At 47.0% G+C, this 22,239-nt stretch overlaps 1 protein-coding gene across 3 annotated transcripts in view; it reads left to right on the top strand.

Moving 5' to 3' along the window:
• Window positions 1–17,907, top strand: part of DHX38 (DEAH-box helicase 38) — an 81,463-nt gene extending 63,556 nt beyond the window's left edge. For all 3 annotated transcript variants that reach the window (XM_068260860.1, XM_068260861.1, XM_068260862.1), the window contains exons 21-26: window positions 3,635–3,790; window positions 4,443–4,577; window positions 4,655–4,780; window positions 14,968–15,063; window positions 15,165–15,286; window positions 17,581–17,907. In XM_068260860.1, coding sequence (XP_068116961.1) covers window positions 3,635–3,790; window positions 4,443–4,577; window positions 4,655–4,780; window positions 14,968–15,063; window positions 15,165–15,286; window positions 17,581–17,665 — 720 coding nt within the window. In that variant the 3' untranslated portion in view covers window positions 17,666–17,907. The remainder of the gene's footprint in view (window positions 1–3,634; window positions 3,791–4,442; window positions 4,578–4,654; window positions 4,781–14,967; window positions 15,064–15,164; window positions 15,287–17,580) is intronic.
• The last annotated feature ends 4,332 nt before the right edge of the window (window positions 17,908–22,239 follow it).

Raw genomic sequence — 22,239 nt, forward strand, 5'->3', positions numbered from 1 at the left:
AGCAGCGTGAGCTCTGCTTTTAAGACCTCTTACGCTGTGGTTCTTTGTTGTTTTTATTTCCGAATTGGATTAATGGCTATGAAGTCTTTAAAGTGGACCTGAACTCTTGCACAGGACAGAAGGAAAACTTAGTGAATTGCACCCTGTAATTAGAGCGTTTAGCCTGTCTAATTCCTGCTCATCTGTGTCTAATCACAAGTTGTAATTTGATCTCCCCCCTGTGTCACATGACTGCCTATAGCAGATAAGCCCACTTGAAAGCGCAGGCTGTAAACAATATGTCTGCTTCCATGAATCAGGAAGTAGAAAGTGCGGATTTATTTCAGGATTTGTATCAGCTGTAACAAAGAAATGTTTTTTTTATTTAAAGATTATTATCCTGTGTTTTTTTTTTGTTTGTTTTTTTTTTGTTTTTGTTTTTTTAGTGCAGAGGACATTTCAAGCTCAGGTCCGCTTTAAGTGAAATCTGGGCCAGTCATTTGCCTTTGAGGATAACCACTGGTTAAAACAATAGCTCCCCCTGGTGGCTTCAATCCGGTGACCCCCGGTATTATTATTGGTGGAGATTTGGCCTCCACAGATTGTGTGCTGCACTACTTGATCACTGATTCACTGGTTGCTTGATGAGTGGAACGTTGTATCTGCCTGTTACGGTATTACACTATGCCAGATTTTCTCCTAACGGATCTGCTCGTGCGGAGAGCGCAATACACTCAACTTCTAATACATAATATTGTGATTGCAACACTAGAGAATAGCCATATACAGTATGAAATCATGTCTACCCCATCACCCACATGTTGTTGTTTCCTTTCTTTGGGCCCTTTCTTCTCTTGTATTTTCATTTGTATAGTGGAAGAATTTTGGTAAAGACTTCCCGAGGCTAACCTAAGGTCAAAGGTTACATACTTGCCTACGGTGAGGGAAGCCTCAGGATCCTGTAGAGCATACATGTCAAACTCCGGCCCATGGGCTAAATGTGGCTCTCAAGTACTTTCCCCACTTGACATAATGTTTGGCCCACTTTAGACCACCAGAGAAGCTGTATTGGAGGTGAAGCCCTAGAACACCAGGGAAGCCGAAGGAGGGAAGCACTAAACACTCGGGAACTGTATAGGGGAGGGTGGGGAGCCTCGTCTAGACACCAGGGAACTGTATAGGGGTTAGACAGGGGCCATTAGATACCTGGGAACTTATATAAGGGAGGAAGGTGGCCAGTAGACATTGAGGTTGGCCACGACTAGGTCCCAGTGTATGATTTCGTACTTTAGTTTGACACCCCTGCTGTAGAGGTTTTCCACACCGTGGCCCATATGCAATTAACTTTTTCATCTGAGTTCTATCCTAGGAGATACATTTTCATCTTCCCTTAAGGCTGGGAACACAGTGGGACGTTAAAGTCCCACGTTACAGCAGCCAGTAACGCAGCCTAACTCACAGCACTGTAAAATCAATGTGCTGTTCACAGTGCCCACGTTGTGTTACATAGTAGCGCAGCACATTTAAACAAAGTGCTGCATGCTGTACGTTATACTGGGCTAAGCAGCGTTAGACTGTTTGCACATGCTCAGTAATGTTGGAGGAGGAGGTCTCCCCTCCTCCTCTGTGGCCAGCCACATGGCTATTGGCTAATTAATATTCACTGCACTGTGGTGACTCATGGTAGGACTGTAGTGTTGTCCGGATCATGAAGGAATCCTTCATTTGATCCGGATCTTTTTTGTGAGTCGAATCATCCGGATCATCACAATGAAAGATTCGGTTCACAGTGGATGTCTGTCTGGAAGAAACAGGAACATACAGAATGTACAGTGCAGGGAAAGTCCTGTCCTACTAGTCATTTCACCCCCAGTCTGCTTCCCTAGTAAAATGTTTTAAATGATTCAGTTCAAAGATCCGGATCTTTTCAATGATCCGATTTGAATGAACCATATCCTTAAAAAGATCTGAACTTCCCATCACTAACCTGGAGTGGCTGCTTTGAGAGCCGCATAACACAGCTCAATCTGACGTCCAACTTCAACACCACCATGCGTTGCATTAGGGGCACGTTATGCGACCGTAACATCCCCTAAAACGCAACGTCTTGGTGGGAAAGTAGCCTTAAACTAACTCTTCAGCATTTTACAATTGAATTTTCTTGCTTACTGATGGCTTAAAAGGCATTTTATGACAAGTTGTGAAAATATCACCTAGGAGAAAACACAGTAGCAAAAGTGAATTGCATCTGGGCCCGTGTGTCTGTACTATTTGACCTTAGAACCATAGTTTGCTGTCAGATGCTGTATCTTACTGTGTGCTTTTTAGGCACCTATCATTTGATTTTAATATGAGGATCCTCCTTTGTATTTGGGATTATACATCGGACTTGAATAAGAGTGTGTATTTGCTCAAACTTGCGTGTGACTGGTTGGGTACCATAATAATGGGGTAAATTGGCTATGTTGTTGTTTTGAGTCTCCCTGCAAAGTCGCACAGAATATCACACGCTGTACAAATCTTGAGTGTGCCCAAGCATTTCCTACAGGTTCGCGGTGGAGACATGACTGCATTCAGTTTCCATGGGGTGGAGAGGGGGAGTTGGTCGGCCAGGGGTGATGACTTACACAGGACCCTTCTCAAGCGAGAGGCCTTTTAGATTTGGCAGTTTGGGACACTTATCCCACAAGGCATGAATAGACGGTGGGGTCTTAGTCTAGTATCCTACCTAATAAAACAGGCATGGGCAAACTTGGCCCTCCAGCTGTTAAGGAACTAAAAGTCCCACAATGCATTGCAGGAGTCTTACAGCCACAGTCACGACTCATAAAAGGCAAATGCATTTTGGGACTTGTAGTTCCTTAACAGCTGGAGGGCCAAGTTTGCCCATGCCTGTGATAAAACCCAACTGTCCCTGCGTACTCCTGTCAGTGTTTCTTTGGGTCCATGCTTTTAGCTACTGTGCATGTGCACAGCACGGACAGCCGTTGGGACAGGACGATGGGGTCAGTTAGCCAGGCGGGATGTGTGCACTGACATCTGGCGGCGAGAGACACCCCTAGAGCCTGTTTGTAAACGGGCTTAGGTCTACTAGTATGATATAAGTTTAACTCCATTTTAAATAGATTTGCATGATGTGGTCATTTTATTGTGTGGTATCCTGTTAAAGCAGCTGAGACGCCCACGGTGGGCGAATTTCACCTGCCTATTTTAAACTCTTTGTGTGCATTCACTTGTAAGCTATGACTAAGGAGCCATGTTTGTTGCGATACGCATGAGCTTTTGATCTATTGTCCATTGATTGATTGCAGTGGCTGAATGGTGTAATGGTTAAGGGCTCTGCCTCTGACACAGGAGACCAGGGTTCGAATCTCGGCTCTGCCTGTTCACTAAGCCAGCACCTATTCAGTAGGAGACCTTAGGCAAGTCTCCCTAACACTGCTACTGCCTATAGAGCGCGCCCTAGTGGCTGCAGCTCTGGCGCTTTGAGTCCGCCAGGAGAAAAGCGCGATATAAGTGTTATTTGTCTTGTCTTGTCTTGTCTTGATGTCACAATAAAAAATTACTTTTAACCAATCTCTTAGTGCAGCGGGATATCTTCCTTACAACTATTGACTATCTGACAATAACACTGAGTGTCATTCTGTTCCTCCAGGGGCGTGAGGAGGAGAGCGATCAGGTCCGAGAGAAGTTTGCTGTTCCGGAGAGCGACCACTTGACATATTTGAATGTTTTCCTTCAATGGAAGAATAACAACTACTCGAGCGGCTGGTGCAACCAGCACTTCATCCATGCCAAGGCCATGCGGAAGGTAAGTGGGGATTATCTGTATGTGAGCTGGACTGTTGGCTTTGTGGGAACAACTAATCTGAAAGGTGAAATTCCACCTCCCACCACCATGTGCTGTTATATTTGTTTTTAGTTCATAAACCTCCATATACCTCAAAATAAGCAGAGTTATGATCGTGCAACCTCCTTAGACTCCATAGGCATGGTTACTAGGGTGTAATGATGTTTGTTTGGGATGAAGCAACCCATTTACTTTGTTTTAAGGTAAATAGTCTCATTGGCAGTAGGGTGTCCCTCTGGTTGCTCCAGTCCCTCACTGCTGGACAGTGGGCTCCTCGTCTCGTTGGCAGTAGGGTGTCCCTCTGGTTGCTCCATTCCCTCTCACTGCTGGACAGTGGGCTTCTTGTCTCGTTGGCAGTAGGGTGTCCCTCTGGTTGCTCCATTCCCTCTCACTGCTGGACAGTGAGCTTCTTGTCTCGTTGGCAGTAGGGTGTCCCTCTGGTTGCTCAGTTCTCTCTCACAGCTGGTCGGTGGGTTCCTTGTCTTGCTGATGAAAGGGTGTCCCTCGGGTAGATACATATGTCTGTGAGCTCCTGAACTGGACTGCTCTTGTGTAAAAAGTTGTGACCTATAAATACAGTAAATTATGGATACATTGATCTCATCCACATCAGGTGCGAGAAGTTCGGGCTCAGCTGAAGGACATTATGGTGGCCCAGCGGATGTCCTTGTCCTCCTGCGGGTCAGACTGGGATATTGTGCGGAAATGCATCTGTGCAGCGTATTTCCATCAGGCGGCCAGACTGAAGGTAAGGGAAGGCGGGTATCTGGTGTAGGGATCATAGATGGGAAAGGTCACATGACTGACGCACCTCTCTTCCTGCAGGGAATCGGGGAATATGTGAATGTGCGCACAGGAATGCCCTGCCATTTGCACCCCACCAGCTCCCTGTTCGGTATGGGCTACACCCCGGACTATATCGTCTACCATGAGCTGGTGATGACAACCAAGGTAAGAGCATCTACAGCACTGGCTTTTTATACATCCCATATATCATTGTTGTCATTGTGTCATTGTTAGTTGGAAATGTCATTGTTAGTTGGAAAAATAGGTTTCCTTAAAGAGAACCCGAGGTGGCCTTGTATTACGTAAGTGGGGCACAGAGGCTGGTTGGGCACACTAACACCAGCCTCTGTTGCCCGCTGATTGGAGGGAAGGGACGAGGGCGGGTAGCGGCGATGCGGAGGAGGCGTGGGAGCGGCGCTGACAGACAGCGATAGAGTAAACATTGTGCTGGCGACGCGCTGCGTGTCGCCAGCACTGCGGGGAGTTTAGCGGCGAGCAGGGGGGTCTTTGACACACACGATGGGGCAACAGAGGCTGGTGTTAGTGTGCCCAACCAGCCTCTGTGCCCCACTTACGTAATACAAGGCCACCTCGGGTTCTCTTTAAGGCTTTCTTCATGTAAATGTGACATTTTGCTGTAGCAGACCTGCTGACCACAATGTATTTCCACTGGTTCGTCTCCAAAGCTGAAATTGCAGTTTGCCTGGGAGCGGCCAACTTGTTGATGATGTCAGTACTATGCGCACAGCAGGGGCCATGCACAGCCTGTTTTAGTTTACTGTGCACAGACCACCAATTCTGGAGGTATTTTATATTAGACAGCAAGTGACCAAAAGTCCTAGCTACTGTGTACAGGGCTTTTATGGTTTCTTTATTCCTGCGTGTTCAGTCCCCCATCGTGTTTAACACCCCTGCTTTAGCAAAAAAATACTAAACTCAAATACAAAGTGTGCCGAAATTGTACTACAAGACCTGGTCACGGGCCAACCTCAATGTCTACTTGCCACTTTCTTCCCTTATAAAGTTCCTTGGTGTCTAATAGCCCCCATATAGTTTTCTAGTGTCCAGAGGCCCCAACCCTCCCATATACAGTTCCCTGGTGTCTCATGCCCCCATCCTTTCCCTATACAATTTCCTGGTGCCTAGCAGTCCTCCTCCCTCGTCTAAACAGTTCCCTGGTGTCTGATGGTACTTATCCCTCCCCTGTACAGTTTCCTGGTGTCTAGTGGTCCCCACTCTCCCCTATACAGTTCCACAGTGTTTAGTACTTTCCCCTTACCGCCTCCATATGGCTTCCCTAGTGTTCTAGGGCTTCACCTGCAGTATAGCTTCCCTGGTGGTCCAGAGAGGGCCAAACATAATGCAAAGTGGGGAAAGCACTTGCAGTCCAAATGTAATGGCTCTGGGGGCCAAATTTGGCCCCCGCGCCGGCGTTTGACATGTATGCGTTAAAGGAAGTTTGTAGAAAAGGAAATGCGCGCGCACACACACATGCACACTTCCTCCTGTCCAGGGTTTTATTTCGGTCTGTGTCACAGTTGGTGATTTCTGCCCTCTTTCCCAGTTTTAATGACCAGTTCCAGGGGCATACCTAGACCCTAAATGATAGCATGGGGCCTCCTTGGTCCCCGAACCCCATGCGGGCCACGTGATCAGGAGCCGGCGAATGGCAGCAGAGAGTGTTTTGCTGTGAAGCAGCGCCTGGAAGCAGGACAAAATTGCACACTCTCCTGCACACGTTTTTTGGCTAATTGGCTGCAAGGAGGTGGAAGGGCCCTCAAAGCCTCTGGACCCTCCTGCAATGGCAGGGGTCGCAGGGGTGATTGCTACGCCCATGACCAGTTCCATCAAGACAGAAATTTAATGGAAAATTCCCATTGATGCCTCAGGCAACAATAGAAAATAATTCCTATTTTTGTGAAGGGAGAGGGATGGAATTCCATCAGGTTTTAGAGTTATGCTGGCATCCAGAGGGTTTCAGGACAGTAGTTTTTCTGAACTTAATTAGCCTCCCTGGCGGTATGATTGTCTCTGGATTTTAGGGTCCGAAAGTGGTGCAATTTCTTGGCACGCTTTTAGACCCTAAAACCAGGAAAAAATCACACTGAAGAGAGATCTGTGACAGCCCTACACAGACTCCCCTCCCTCGGATTCAGCACTGCAATTCTCCCTCCGGGTGGAGCTGTAACCCTGTAGTGAGATCGCTGTCTGTCGTCATGACGACAAACCGCAATCGCACCCGAGTGATCCAAAGCCTCCAAGGACAGGAAGAAGAATGGCTGCCGGTGTCTGGATCCCGGGGGAGGTGAGTTGCAATGCCTGCTGCCCTGCAGGCTCTGAAAAGACCTCCCGGCAGCTACCCCGAGTCAGGCTCGGGATTACCGCTCCTGGCTTTTTTTTTTCCACTGCAAGCCTGACTCAGGGCTACCGCCAGGGAGGTTAAAGATCACGTTATTGCACTCAGACAGCGATTATCTAATTTAAAAAAAAATATTCTTTGTCTCTGAAGAAGCAATTCAAGTCTGCTTCCCTTCCCAGACTGTCTGCCTCTATACAAAGCAACAGGAAGTAGAATCTTGTGGACTCAGCTGGTGCTTGGGGCAGTCAGGGGTGACCATGTGATACACAAACTAGTAAGAATAACAGATGCTAGACATTTTCCAGAATTCTTGCATTGCAGTAGAAACCACGCATCTACATGAGGAGGCTGGACTTCTGTTTCACAGGAAGTAGATGGTGAGTAATTTAAGACCACAGAGTACGACTTTCCCTGCACTAGGTAACCTCGGGGGGAATATAAAAAATATATTTCCTATTAGGGTTGCCGCAGTATACTGCGGTTTGTGCATGGTAATCATACCATGCGCAATTGCGGTTTACCAGTTTCCGGGGGCCTGGGGGACGCAGAGGCGGTGATGCAAGGAACGGACAGCGGCGGGCTTAAACAAATACTCCTTTTGCCTCGAACCTTCGCGCGAGTACCACTTCTTCCTTTTCTTTTGGTAACAGCGACCCCTGGCCAAATAATTGTGCAATACTGTATACTGTGGTATTTTTTTTTTTTTAAGACGGTTATCATACCGTGGATATTCATACCATTGCAACCCTATTCCCCATTACCTAATTTCCTCTCTTCTGCACGCAATTCAGTGTCTGGCTATTGCTGGCACCCAAATTATGGTGATTTTGTAGCCGGTGCTGAGCAGGTGCCAAAGTGACCTGTCTTACTCAAACTGACCAGGCCACAGAAATCCTAAGCCTGTATGGATAGAAGCACAGCTGCAGGAAAGCAGAGCTAAATGGGGTCTTTGAATTTAGCCTCCCTGGCGGTATGGACGAGCTGAGTTCGTCCAGCAAAAACCTGCAAAACAACGTTAATGACGAGCTGAGCTCGTCCATGCCGACTGGAGATTTCCTGTTTCTCTGCCCCGCCGGCTGCATTTTTTTTCTCATTGGAGGGATTCCCCAGGATGGCTGGATGCCTGACTGCACGCTGTGGGTAGCGATCTGTGCTACCCCAGCGTGCAGAACAAGCATCCAGCAACCCTAGGGAATCCCTGGGCAGCCAGCGGGGCAGGGAATGTGCGGGGATTCCCTCTTGTATACAGAGAATGTGTGGGCGGGGGATCCCCCTCTGTGTGGGTGAGGGGGGGGAACTCCCTTTTATGGTGGCTTTGCGGGCGGGGGATCCCCCTCTGTGCGGGCGGGGGGAACTCCCTTCTATGGTGGCTGTACGGGCAGGGGATCTCCCTCTGTGGGCGGGGGGGGGGGGGATCTCTCTTTTATGGCGGCTGTGTGGGTGACCTATCCCCCTCGTCCCACCTCCCTCCCGATCTCCCCCCCCCCCCCCCCCGTCTCAGCCCATTGAGTAAATAGATCTACTCACCCGAGGGCTTTCTCCAGCGACGGCTGCTGCGCACACCCTTCTCCATCTCCGAAGTCTTGTTCTCTGTACAGTTACATTACGAGACTTGGTGACGGGTTGGACTATAGTGTAACCCTTGCTCCCTCTTTCAACACATTCAAGCAAGCCCTCAAAACCCACCTCTTTATGATGGCCTACCCACCTCCTACCACACAGTAACTCTCTAAGGAATATTTAACAGCCCCCCCTAGTGTTTCCACCCCTCCCTTTAGATTGTAAGCCTCTGGCAGGGTCCTCCACTCCCTAGTGTAATCTACAGGATCATGTGCTCCTGTCCTATGACAGCCTGTACTTGTATTACTGGGCCTACCTAACCAGCCCATATTGCATGATCATGTATTTTGTACAATTTGTATGTATAACTTTGTTCTATGTGTATAACCCTATGTATGTCATCCTTGTATCATTGTATATATTTATTGTCCAGCGCTGCGTAATATGTTGGCGCTTTATAAATACAATTAATAATAATAATAATAATAATAACCCTCTCTGATGATGAATTATAGCAATAAAACACTTTCTTGGCAGTGTTCTCCCCAGAATTTTTTCTTCCAGCCGGGTCGCATGACAAAGTAGCGAAATGGAATGAAAAAGTAGCCGGGTTGGGCGAGATGAAAGAATGCAGGGCTGAAGCTTTTCTGCTCAACTCTGCTTGCAGCAGAGGAGGAGGTTAGCCGATGACAGCCGGGTGCTCCTCAAAACTAGCTGGGTGGACCACCCGGCTAAGGCCCCGTTCACACTTGCGTTCTGGGATGCAAATGGACCGGATGCGATCCGATCTTACGGTTCCGATCCGGATCCTGTCCGTTTGCATCAGGCATAAATCAAGCTGACATCCGGATCCGTGTGGTAAAAATAGCGAAAAAAAACTATTAAAATTGTTGGGGTGTGGGAGGTCAGCAGAAGGTGCACCTGTACAATCATGTCCTCCGCTGTTTAGGGCCTCACCTCCACGTCCGACATACTGCCACCAGCTCCAGCACAAAGTCACTGCTGCTCTACTCCAGGAATGCTGGGCCCATGTGTCCCCATCCGAAATGGCCGCTAGAATACGCATAGGCAGTGGGGTAGAACGTCCGGTTTTGATAGCCAGTGTGTTCTGTGCTTTCCGTTTCCCATTGGTTTCTATATCCTGATGGTGCAGTCAGGCTCGGGTCCGGGTGGGTGGGCTGGATGATCCGGACCCAAAAAATAGCGCATGTTGGAAAAGAGTCCGGATCCGATCCGGCTCCGTTCTGTACGGAACGTACGCATGTGAACATCCGCATAGACTTTGCATTGCTATGCGGAACGTACGTTCCGTTTGTACAGTATACGGTCCGGATCCGATCAGGCGGATCCGGACAGCGAACGCTAATGTGAACCGGGCCGTGAACCGGGCCTTGAAGAGCCTGGGGAGAACACTGTCTGGCAGAAAATGTCTTCTGCGAGCTGAAAAGAGATAAAAAGGGGCAATAGTTCATAGATTTGGGCTCTGGCATACTTCAATGAATGTGTCATTGAACAGAGACAATGAAACTGTAATAACTTTAAAAAGTAGATTTAAATGTAAAATAAAACAGTGGGGTGTCTTAGAAAATCATTTTTAGGAGAGGGAGGATAGATACAATTGTTTCTCTTCAGTTTATTTTCACTTGGGAATTTGAAGTGAAAATAAACTTATGAAATGATTTGTATGTGTAGTACAGCTAAGAAATAAAACATTAACAGAAGAGATAGAGAGTATAATATTATTTCCAGTACAGGTAAAGATAAGAAACTCCAGTTATTATCTATGCAAAAGAGCCACTGATCTCCCCACTACTTTCAAATGACAGAGAGCTCTGTCTTCTGAAGCTTATTACTCAAGTGTCTTTCACTGTAATTTGTTGTTTTTCTGCAGAGGAAAGTTCGACAGTTCACTAGCCTGCTGTGAAATCAATTCGAATGCGAGGTGAAATGTGTAAACTGCAAATATTAGAGAACTAATAGACCTCTAGACATTCCCCCCCCCCCCCTACCGCCGCCAGTGCGCACGAGCACTCACCACGCACCCACCCGCCTAGCTCGCTCGCCTTGCTCCTGGTCCCGTCCAGCTGTCCGTACTGCGCACTTGCGCAGTAGCAAATAACAGGGACACGGGCAGCTGCACGCAACGACACTGAGTTTATTGTAGAGAATGATGTAATGTTATAAAAAAAACTATATAACGGGAAAAAAAATTAGAACATTTTCTTTGCTACTAATACTCTAGTAATTATCCGTACTGAACAACCAATTCATTATATCATATTTTTCTTTTCGCTTCAGTGTCACGTTAAAGCAGTATAATTCTGACCAGTGACCACTGGGTGGCAGCATTGTCCTAGTAATGATGTGTTAGTATTTGAAACTGATGCCATTTGTGGTGAACGAGAACCACCAGGCTGCTGTGCAGTGTTTTAGTTGCTACATATAGCCATGGTGGTTGTGGCTCTTTATAACATAACTGGGTACCCCATATCACTGCTCCCCCAACCCTCACCACGTACAGAACCCTACAGATCCATACCTGGTGGTTCTGTGTCTCCATAACATACCTGTGTACCCCATATCACTGCTCCCCCAACCCTCACCACATACAGAACCCTACAGATCCATACCTGGTGGTTCTGTGTCTCCATAACATAACTGGGTACCCCATATCACTGCTTCCCCCAACCCTCACCACATACAGAACCCTACAGATCCATACCTGGTGGTTCTGTGTCTCCATAACATACCTGTGTACCTCATATCACTGCTCCCCCAACCCTCACCACATACAGATCCATACCTGGTGGTTCTGTGTCTCCATAACATACCTGTGTAACTCATATCACTGCTCCCCCAACCCTCACCACATACAGAACCCTACAGATCCATACCTGGTGGTTCTGTGTCTCCATAACATAACTGGGTACCCCATATCACTGCTCCCCCAACCCTCACCACATACAGATCCATACCTGGTGGTTCTGTGTCTCCATAACATAACTGTGTACCTCATATCACTGCTCCCCCTACCCTCACCACATTAAGATCCATACCTGGTGGTTCTGTGTCTCCATAACATAACTGGGTACCCCATATCACTGCTCCCCCAACCCTTACCACATACAGATCCATACCTGGTGGTTCTGTGTCTCTATAACATAACTGAGTACCTCATATCACTGCTCCCCCAACCCTCACCACATACAGATCCATACCTGGTGGCTCTGTGTCTCCATAACATAACTGAGTACCTCATATCACTGCTCCCCCAACCCTCACCACATACAGATCCATACCTGGTGGTTCTGTGTCTCCATAACATAACTGTGTACCTCATATCACTGCTCCCCCAACCCTCACCACATACAGATCCATACCTGGTGGTTCTGTGTCTCCATAACATAACTGGGTACCCCATATCACTGCTCCCCCAACCCTCACCACATACAGATCCATACCTGGTGGTTGTGTCTCCATAACATACCTGTGTACCTCATATCACTGCTCCCCCAACCCTCACCACATACAGAACCCTACAGATCCATACCTGGGGGTTCTGTGTCTCCATAACATAACTGGGTACCCCATATCACTGCTCCCCCAACCCCCACCACATACAGAACCCTACAGATCCATACCTGGTGCTTCTGTGTCTCCATAACATACCTGTGTACCTCATATCACTGCTCCCCCAACCCCCACCACATATAGATCCATACCTGGGGTTCTGTGTCTCCATAACATAACTGTGTACCCCACATCACTGCTCTCCCAATCCTCTCCACATACAGAACCCTACAGATCCATACCTGGTGGTTCTGTCTCCATAACATACCTGTGTACCTCATATCACTGATCCCCCAACCCTCTCCACATACAGATCCATACCTGGTGGTTCTGTGTCTCCATAACATACCTGTGTACCTCATATCACTGCTCCCCCAACCCTCACCACATACAGATCCATACCTGGTGGTTCTGTGTCTCCATAACATAACTGGGTACCCCATATCACTGCTCCCCCAACCCTCACCACATACAGATCCATACCTGGTGCTTCTGTGTCTCCATAACATACCTGTGTACCTCATATCACTGCTCCCCCAACCCTCTCCACATACAGATCCATACCTGGTGGTTCTGTGTCTCCATAACATACCTGTGTACCTCATATCACTGCTCCCCCAACCCTCACCACATACAGAACCCTACAAATCCATACCTGGTGCTTTGGGGTCTCCATAACATCAGGGCTGGATTTGTACTTCTTACCGCCCAAGGCCGACTATTACCAGCCGCCCCAACCGAAACCGTATCCTACCACCACTCTCCACACCCACACCCACCCAAACATTTTTGGCCCGCTGGTGTCCTCTATTGCGGCTAGTGCCGAGGTCTCCATGGCAATATGAAGTGAATCAATCACGTCACACGGGGAACTGGTCAATCAAGCGATCTACAGGTGATGGGCGTGGTGGGAGCCATCCAACACACACACATTGTCAAAAGTGGCTCACAATTGGACATTGGGTGGGGTCAGCAACACGTAAAAGTAAGTCCTGTACCCACTGCTGTTTTCAGGGTAACAGCGCTGGCCAATCAATAATTAAGAAATGGGTACTGTGAGAGGCTGCCTTCTGTATTCTGTACTATTTGCTGGTGCTGCCCCTGGTCCTTTCATCCCCCATGCCAAGTGCGTGAGACCCGGCCTTCTGTAACTGCCTGCAGCTGCTGCTATGTCATTGGACAAGGCCTGGCTTTTTGCTAGTCACACACTGTTCACAAACGTTTGGTTAACGGACTGTAGCTGCCTGTTGCACAGCACAGGCAGATGCCAGTTGGTACTAATAGTGCAGTTATCCTGACCCCTTTCATTTGTTTGGACACTTGCAAATAATGCCCACTGTCTGCAGGCCGCCCCTTGTTTATCTGGTGCCCTAGGCCATGGCCTATGTGGCCTTGCCAGAAATCCGGCCATGCATAACATAACTGGGTACCCCATATCACTGCTCCCCCAACCCTCACCACATTTAGATCCATACCTGGTGCTTCTGTGTCTCCATAACATAACTGTTTACCCCATATCACTGCTCCCCCAACCCTCTCCACATACAGATCCATACCTGGTGGTTCTGTGTCTCCATAACATAACTGGGTACCTCATATCACTGCTCCCCCAACCCTCACCACATGCAGATCCATACCTGGTGGCTCTGGGTCTCCATAACATAACTGTGTACCTCATATCACTGCTCCCCCAACCCTCACCTCATACTGATCCATACCTGGTGGTTCTGTGTCTCCATAACATAACTGGGTACCCCATATCACTGCTCCCCCAACCCTCTCCACATACAGAACCCTACAGATCCATACCTGGGGGTTCTGTGTCTCCATAACATAACTGGGTACCCCATATCACTGCTCCCCCAACCCCCACCACATACAGAACCCTACAGATCCATACCTGGTGCTTCTGTGTCTCCATAACATACCTGTGTACCTCATATCACTGCTCCCCAACCCTCTCCACATACAGATCCGTACCTGGTGGTTCTGTGTCTTCATAACATAACTGGGTACCCCACATCACTGCTCCCCCAATCCTCTCCACATACAGATCCATACCTGGTGGTTCTGTGTCTCCATAACATAACTGTGTACCCCATATCACTGCTCCCCCAACCCTCACCACATACAGAACCCTACAGATCCATACCTGGTGGTTCTGTGTCTCCATAACATAACTGTGTACCCCATATCACTGCTCCCCCAACCCTCACCACATACAGAACCCTACAGATCCATACCTGGTGGTTCTGTGTCTCCATAACATACCTGTGTACCTCATATCACTGCTCCCCCAACCCTCACCACATACAGAACCCTACAGATCCATACCTGGTGTGTGTTACATAGAAATGTTGTGTTAAGGCTGTCTCTTGTGACCCTGTTCTAACCTCTCCCGGGAGTTACCCACCTTAAGCAACAGGTATGCAGGGTGACTTGCAAGCTCGATTACCCCTATCGCATTGCGCAAGCCAGTTAATGTTTGGTCTGAGCTCTGTACTCCTTAGGTTTATGTAGCGGTTCATGCTTGTTTTCTTGTGGTGTGGTGGCACCTGCTAGTGGCATTATTAGATAGTAGTGCTGCTGTCTGCTTCATACCCTGGAGGTCTGGGCTCCTTCCTGCTCTCAGGAGAGCTCAGGACAGGCGTCCTTAGGTAGGTACTTGCTGTTGTCCTTTTAGTTTGAATTGCTGCACTATGACAGGTCATTCATGTTTTGAGGCAGTGGACCTATTGGATCAAGACTGCAGAGCCATGAGGTTGGATGGAACTTGTAGTGCAGAACTGAATCTGGTTGGTTCTTCCAGAATAAAGCTATAATAACTTGAAGTAACGAGTGTCCCTTTGTCTCTGGCCTCTAGGAATACATGCAGTGCGTCACGGCAGTGGATGGAGAGTGGCTGGCGGAGCTCGGGCCCATGTTCTACAGCATCAAACACGCTGGGAAATCCAGACAGGTGAGTTGTGGGTAATATGCAGCTCTCAGACTGAGACCGTGCCAGATCTGGGAGGCTTGTCCTTTCAACAGTGAGTGACCCATGTCTCTTGTGCTGATCAGGAGAACCGGCGTAGAGCAAAGGAGGAAGCGTCGGCCATGGAGGAGGAGATGATGATGGCGGAGGAGCAGCTGAGGGCGAGGAGAGAAGAGCAGGATAAGAAGAGCACGCTCGGCAGCTCCAGGTGGGTCACCTCCTCATGCAGGGCAAGTGCTGAGAATTAAAGGCCACAGCTTGTATAATCCATCCAATATTTGAGCCTCTCAAAGGACTACTGTAGGGGATGGGGGGAAAAAGTTGAATTTACCCAGGGCTTATAATGGTCCCCCCGCAGACGTTCAGCACCCGCGCACCCACCCACCAATGCTCCGGCCCCACCTGCGGTTCACTTCTGGAATTTAGGACTTTAAAGTTGGAAAACAACTGTGCCTGCGTGGCCATCTCCTTGCTCCCCCTGACATCCCCAGGAGTGTATTGCGCAGGCCCAGTATGGTCTGCGCCTGCTCAGTATGCTCCTGGTGATGTCAGCAGGAGCGAGGACACAGCTGCGCAGGCGCAGTGGTTTTCCAACCTTTTGGGCGGGCTTCCATTTGCGAAGTGATGCGAGTGTGGCTACGCAGCCGCATGGCATCACTTCTGCATCTCCGATGCGGAAGTGTATTGAGGAGATGGGACACGGCTGCGGGCGGATGTGGCCGTGCGAAAATCTGCAGCATGCTGCAGATTATCGGATCACACCGCTCCGTACACCATGCACGCAGTGGTAACTGTTCCACTGGCGTGCATGTGTTTCAGCACACCTGCGGTGCGATGCGGAAATGTAGCCGCATCGCACCGCTCCTAGTGGAAACGAGCCCTAAAGTGGCAAATTCCAGAAGTGAACCGTAGGCGGGGCAGGAGCATCGGTGAGTGGCTGCGCAAGCACAGGATGTCTGCAGGGGACCATTAGAAGCCCCAGGTAAGTTCAACTCATTTTCCCCCGACCCCTCTACAGTATTCCTTTAAGCTTGAATTTTTACTGGCTCAAATATGTCAACGCTGGAAAGTTGCTGACTGCATTTAAGGAAAAGTTAATCGCTGCACTTGAGAACCAGAAGCGGTTAACAGTTACATTGCATTGATTAATAGTCATTAACACCCCCCCCCCCCCCCATGTCCCCAATTGCAGCCATTAACCCTTATTAATACCACAAAATGTACAACTACAGGGTTAACCTTCAGTGTTCACATATTAGCACAGAACAGGGCACACTGCTGCACAGCTATGATTAAGGCCTCATTCTACTTGGGCACTTTCTGCCCGCATTTTGTGCTTTGCTGATCGCCAGCGATCAGTAAAGCACAAGACTGTCTAGCCAGTACAGGACATTAGCACTGAGACGCTGTGATTGTAAACAGGACAGATGCTCAGGCAGGTGGTGCTGTGGGGATGGCTTCCACTTGTTGTACTCCTATGGACCCGCTCACAGCACATGCTGGTGGAATCTCCCGTACACAATCCTGTTTATGTACCTTTGTATAGGCCAAGGGTGTCACAAAATCACGCAAGGAACCAAAATCAAGTTCAAGTCGCGGGCCAAATTATATATTAAGATTTAACATTTACTGGACAGTCTATTACAGACCTAAGTGGCGTAACTGTAGTGAACATGAAGGTGGTGGGGCAGCTCTGCCCCCTTCTGCAGAATAGCGCTGTTTACAATGATGGGATATTTGAAGCTCTCAAATGCCACATTAACTGGCAAGGAGGGCCGCATTCTGACCATAGCCTTTGTTTGGCATCTTGTGCTACAGGCAGTTGTGCCTTCGCTACTTTCCAACTCTGTACTCTTTAATGAGCAGAGCAGTCAATTTTTACATTTGTAAACAATGTTCAGGTTTTTAAAGGACAACGGAAGTGAGAGGTATTTGGAGAGTGACATATTTAGTTCCTTTTAAACAATACCAGTTGCCTGGCAGCCCTGTTGATCTATTCGGCTAATCCACTTAAACACCTGATATGCTGCATACTTGTTCAGGGTCAATGTCTGAGTATGAGAGGCAGAGGATCAGCAGGGCAGCCAGGAAATCTGCATTGTTTAAAAGGAAATGGTCTCCATATCACTTTGTTCAGGTGTGTTTTTAAATACCTAAAAAATGTCATGGCCAATGGTGTAAAAATGGCCTCCGTGACCCCTGCATCTTTAGGGACCAGTGACATCGGACTGAGCAGCTGATAGTTACTACTGGGCACCAGTGACATCACTGACCATACAGCCAATCTGCTTGCAGCTGGGAGCCAGTGACATTATTGACCATAGAGCCAATCTGCTTGCAGTTGGGAGCCACTGACATCACTGACCACACAGCCAATCTGCTACTCACTAGCGAGGACCACTGATGCTGCTAGGACTACAGATGCTAGCATGCCTGCCAGCCTTTTTTAGTGTCAGGCTATATAGATAGTTGACCATCTGACATGTGCTTCTGTCTCTGCAGGTCCACAAAGATCTACACCCCGGGGAGGAAAGAGCAGATGAGTCCAGGAACCCCTCGTCGTACCCCAGCTCGGTTCGGCCTGTGACCTTTCACCCCCCTCCATCATCCCCTTCCCATGCAGATCACATGAGCTTAGAGCGCCTGCTCTGCTCATGTATGGAAGCCAGGACTTTCAACCTCTGGCAGGGACATTGTTTTCATACTGTTTTACTGTAAAGTGGAAAAATGTTTTTAAGCAATATCGGATCGTTTGTTTTGATTGTGTCAAAGTGGAACATTTATTTTTCCATGATAAGAAATGACATCATGCTGCACAATCCCCCCCGACACCTGCGTGATTATTATGTCATGAATATGCCGTCCTCGGGCCTGCAGACACTTTTGATAAGTACAGGCTGGTGTTAACATGATAATTAACTCCTAACGAGTGTCGTAATGTCAGAGGCAGTCCCACAACAAGTGGATCAGTTAGCTTATCGGCAGCTCCCTCTGCTTGAAGCCAATTTAAGTGCTGTATATTGACTAAAAGGCAACTGTTAAATGCTGATTATTGATTTTCCTGCTCTGCTGACGGGCTGAAGTGCAGCTGAGGGATCTGGGCTCTGTGCGGAGGGGAGTTTTGTCACTGCACTCCGCAGCCAGACAGCCGCCAGCGCCTGATACTTCACGCCGGATCAGCTGACACATTTGGGGTTTTTGTTTTATGGAACTTTGAAGCTGTGTTTTACCGATCCGGATTCTGTGTCCTCTGAGGTGGTGGCAGAATAAGAACAGGCATTGCCGGAGGCCTCTCCAATATTTTATTTATTACAAAAACAAGAATATAAATATATTAAAATGATTTACAATCGATTTTACAAATATAGAAAAAACACAGCAGTGCAATGATTACGTGTGCGCCCGTAGGATGGGTGAGAGATTCACAGTGTTTTTTAATAGGCGGAGCCACGCCTGCTAGAATGTCATGTCGGACCTCAGAGATGGGAGTGGTCAGTGAGATGCAAATAATTCCAGGTTGATGCAGGATTATGCAAATTCTGTATGCAGATTTGTGCAGCTTAAAAACTGACCAATGAAAATTAAGCCAGGTGGAATTCCATAGGTCTGGAATAAGCTGCGCATAATTCAGCATCAACTCACAATAATTTGCATTCCATTGACTATCCTTACTACCATATCCAGCGAGCAAGCCTGGAGTCATGATTGCTGCTCAGTGGTTAGGATTTGGGTCATAGCGGAGCAGTGGTAATATGATTGTATTTGCAGCTTTTAGAGCCCATTCACAATAGAAGCTCTTTTGCATTTTGCGATTGATTACTGTTTATTTTATTTTTTATTTTTTTTAAATCGCCTCCATTCACTTTCATTGAAATAACAGTAAAAATTGCTGTCATTTTTGCGATCGCAAATTCACAGCAATTTTTTTGAAATTTTAATGTAAGTGAATGGGAGTGATTTAAAAAAAAAACAAGGATCAATTACAAAACATTCAGAAAAGCGCTTCCAGTGTGACTGGGCCCTTACTGTAGGGATTTGATTTTAAACTAATCTGGCCCAGCTGGAGTGTACTACAAAGAAACAAAGGCCAGGATGCAAGTAATTTTTCTCCTAGGAGGTATTTTCAATCTTATTGATAAAATGCCTTTTTAACCACAAGCAAGGGGGGGGGGGGGGGGGGGGAGAATCAGAATCTTGATAGTACTTTTCCACCTACTTTTTGGTACTTTTGAAAAGTGCTGAAAAGTTATTCTAAATAGAAGCTGAAAAATTATCTCCTAGAGGAAGAGTGAATTACATATGGGCCAATGTGTTTAATCACTTCGCACACATGCTCCATGTTACCCAGAATAAATTCTCTATTATGTAGCCAAATGGAAATTATACTGATTTCAACATGATCACTTCTTAGCCCCTCCCCATGATGACTCATGCTGTCTTTTCTCCAGAGTTCACAGAACAGACAGTATGAATCATCAGCTGGAAAGGCTTAAAAGGTAACTGAAGCAAGAGGGATATAGAGGCTGCCATATTTATTTCCTTTTAAACAATACAGTTGCCCTGCTGGTCTATTTGGCTGTAGTAGTGTCCTGAATAACACCATAGACAAGCATGCAGCTAATAATGTCAGAAACACCTGATCTGCTGCATGCTTGTTCAGGGTCTATGGCTAAACGTATTAGAGGCAGAGGATTAGCAGGACAGCCAGGCAACTGGCATTGCTTAAAAGGAAATAAATATGGCAGATCCTGATCCCTCTCGCTTCAGTTGTCCTTTAAGGAGTTAAAACAATGATCAGAAAGGTCAGCTGTAGCTTCCAGTACTTAGTAGATGAGCTGCAGTATGTACTGTGTTGGTTGTTTATAAATAATACATGATTATAATTGCACTTAGGATATGGGCCCGTGTGTTCTTTATGAACTAGCCATCCTATATTAACTTTTCTCCTGAATTTTCTCCAAGAAGATAGTTTTAAACCTTATCAAGAAAATACATTAAAAGCTCTGAAGCATGAAAATTACTTGTTTATTAATTTAACATTTTCAATTGCTAAGAGCTGCAAAGTTATATTTAGGTGTGTTAAAACATTATCTCCTGGGAGAAAGGTTAATAAACGCTTCTGGCTCAGGATACATCCAGATCCACTACAGGGTCACATACTGTAGCTGTTCATTTACTAAACTGTCAACTACCTCCACTATGTTCCACTATGACCCAGGCAAAGGCTGCAATCTTACAGGCTAACAAACTTGGTCAATGAGATGGTGGTAATTCCAAATTGAATGCACTTCCTGTTGATAAAGGGTTATCTGCATACAATCTATATTCAATTACATTTTTTACATTATATGTTCATGCAACCTGGAATTGTAAGCATTTCATCAACCAGCTCTATGAAGGATGGTTAATGAAATGCAAATAATTCTGCATTGATGCAAATGTTTATGCTAATTATAAACAAATGTATGCAGCTTGAAAATGGACCATAGCAGCAGTATTTGGCTGGTCTTGTTACAAGCTGCATATATTTATATCAACTCAGAAATATTAGCATCTCATTAACTATCATAACTGCAGACAATTTTTTTTGACCACTGATGAGACCCTCACTGGAGGAGGCTTCAGTAGATCAGTGCCTGAGGGGGTGTAATGTGTCTATTGCTATTGGATGGATGTGGGTAACAGTGACGGTACAGTGGTCCTGTCAGAGGGTTTATAATCAGTGACTCCTGGCTGACCTTGTTATTGGAGTGTGATCAGGATGCAGATAACTTCTAAATGTCACTTTTGTGTGGAGTTTCCTTCAGAAGTGGACTTGGACTCCAGTGTTGTAGGCCAGGAAATGGGAGAGGGAGTCTCACTAGGATTACAGATTGAAGTTCTTGCATTAGATGCCATTGGTTGGAGTTAAGGATGAGTGAGTTCAATTTTGCAAAACAAATGAAATCGACCCAGACCATGGGCTGTGTAAGTAAAAGCTTAATTCACCTAAGCTTCCACCTCTTGCTGATGCGCTCCATGCCGCTCTCCATCTGCCAGAAACTTCTTTCTAAACTGGAATTTCTGCAGCAAAGGCAGCAGAAGTGTCAGAAGATGGAGAGCAGCCTAGGTGTGATAACCCCTGCTTACAGTCAGTGCCTCTGCATAGTCCAGGACCATTTCATTTTTATTAAATTAAGAGCTGTTAATCATTCAGAGTTGGTGTAAATTTTATATTGCATTGGAAAAGACAAAGTCCTGCAGCTGTGTATATTTACACCAGTCTGGAATGATTAGTAAAGCTCTAGTTAGAACTACTGTACAGTACAATGCAGATATTCCATTGTAATGACATCACTAAAAGCAGTTTTGAAGGTTTAAGTGATACTGAAGTGGATGCTATAGCACCTTCCCATTCCTCCCTGTGTTCAGTGTTGCCACTCATTACACTTGTTTGACCAATTGGTCATGTAGGTCTTCAGGGATCCCTGGAAGCACTCCTGTCCCGAGTACTTCTGAAGACAGGCTGCTCTGTACTGCAGTAAGGAGTTGTCTGTATTCAGAAGCAGACACACAAGTGCTCCCAATGCCTTACAAGGGCTTCTGGAGGTGGCAGCGCTAGAACCAGGACCCTGAGGCAGGAATGGGAAGGCTCTATAGAATCCAGAGCCTTCCCTCTCAATAGGTGTATTGAAGCAGACACAGTACACTACATGTTTCAGGTGGAGCCCTTCCTTAGGTACCTCACCTGAGGAAGGGCTCCGCCCCAAAACATGTAGTGTACTGTTTGCTTCAATACAGTTTGTTGCTGCACACAGCCTCTAAGTGCTGTGTCTTCTTTTTGTTGTGGATCATTTGTTTGCAGGTGTGGTGTGCCTACAGGACGCTGAGCACCAGCTGGCTGACTTATACCTTTATCTCTCCAGAGGTGTATGTCTTTTTCTGCTGCAGCTCACTTCAGTATTGTTTTAATACTGAAATTCTGCAGCAAAGCTCTCCTTCCATGGGACTGTTGTTGTGAGTTTGTCTCTTTATCAGGCCTGACATGTGCTGAGATGGAAAAGCCAGTGCTGTTACATTTCTTTCTCTCTCCTTTTTCAGAGACATATCTAGAAGAGAACGAATTAGCAACCGATAAGCTAATTTATTTACCTGGGGCTTTCTCCAGCCCCTCACAGCTGT

Source organism: Hyperolius riggenbachi, chromosome 11 (assembly GCF_040937935.1).
Source record: "Hyperolius riggenbachi isolate aHypRig1 chromosome 11, aHypRig1.pri, whole genome shotgun sequence".
Lineage (NCBI taxonomy): Eukaryota > Metazoa > Chordata > Amphibia > Anura > Hyperoliidae > Hyperolius > Hyperolius riggenbachi.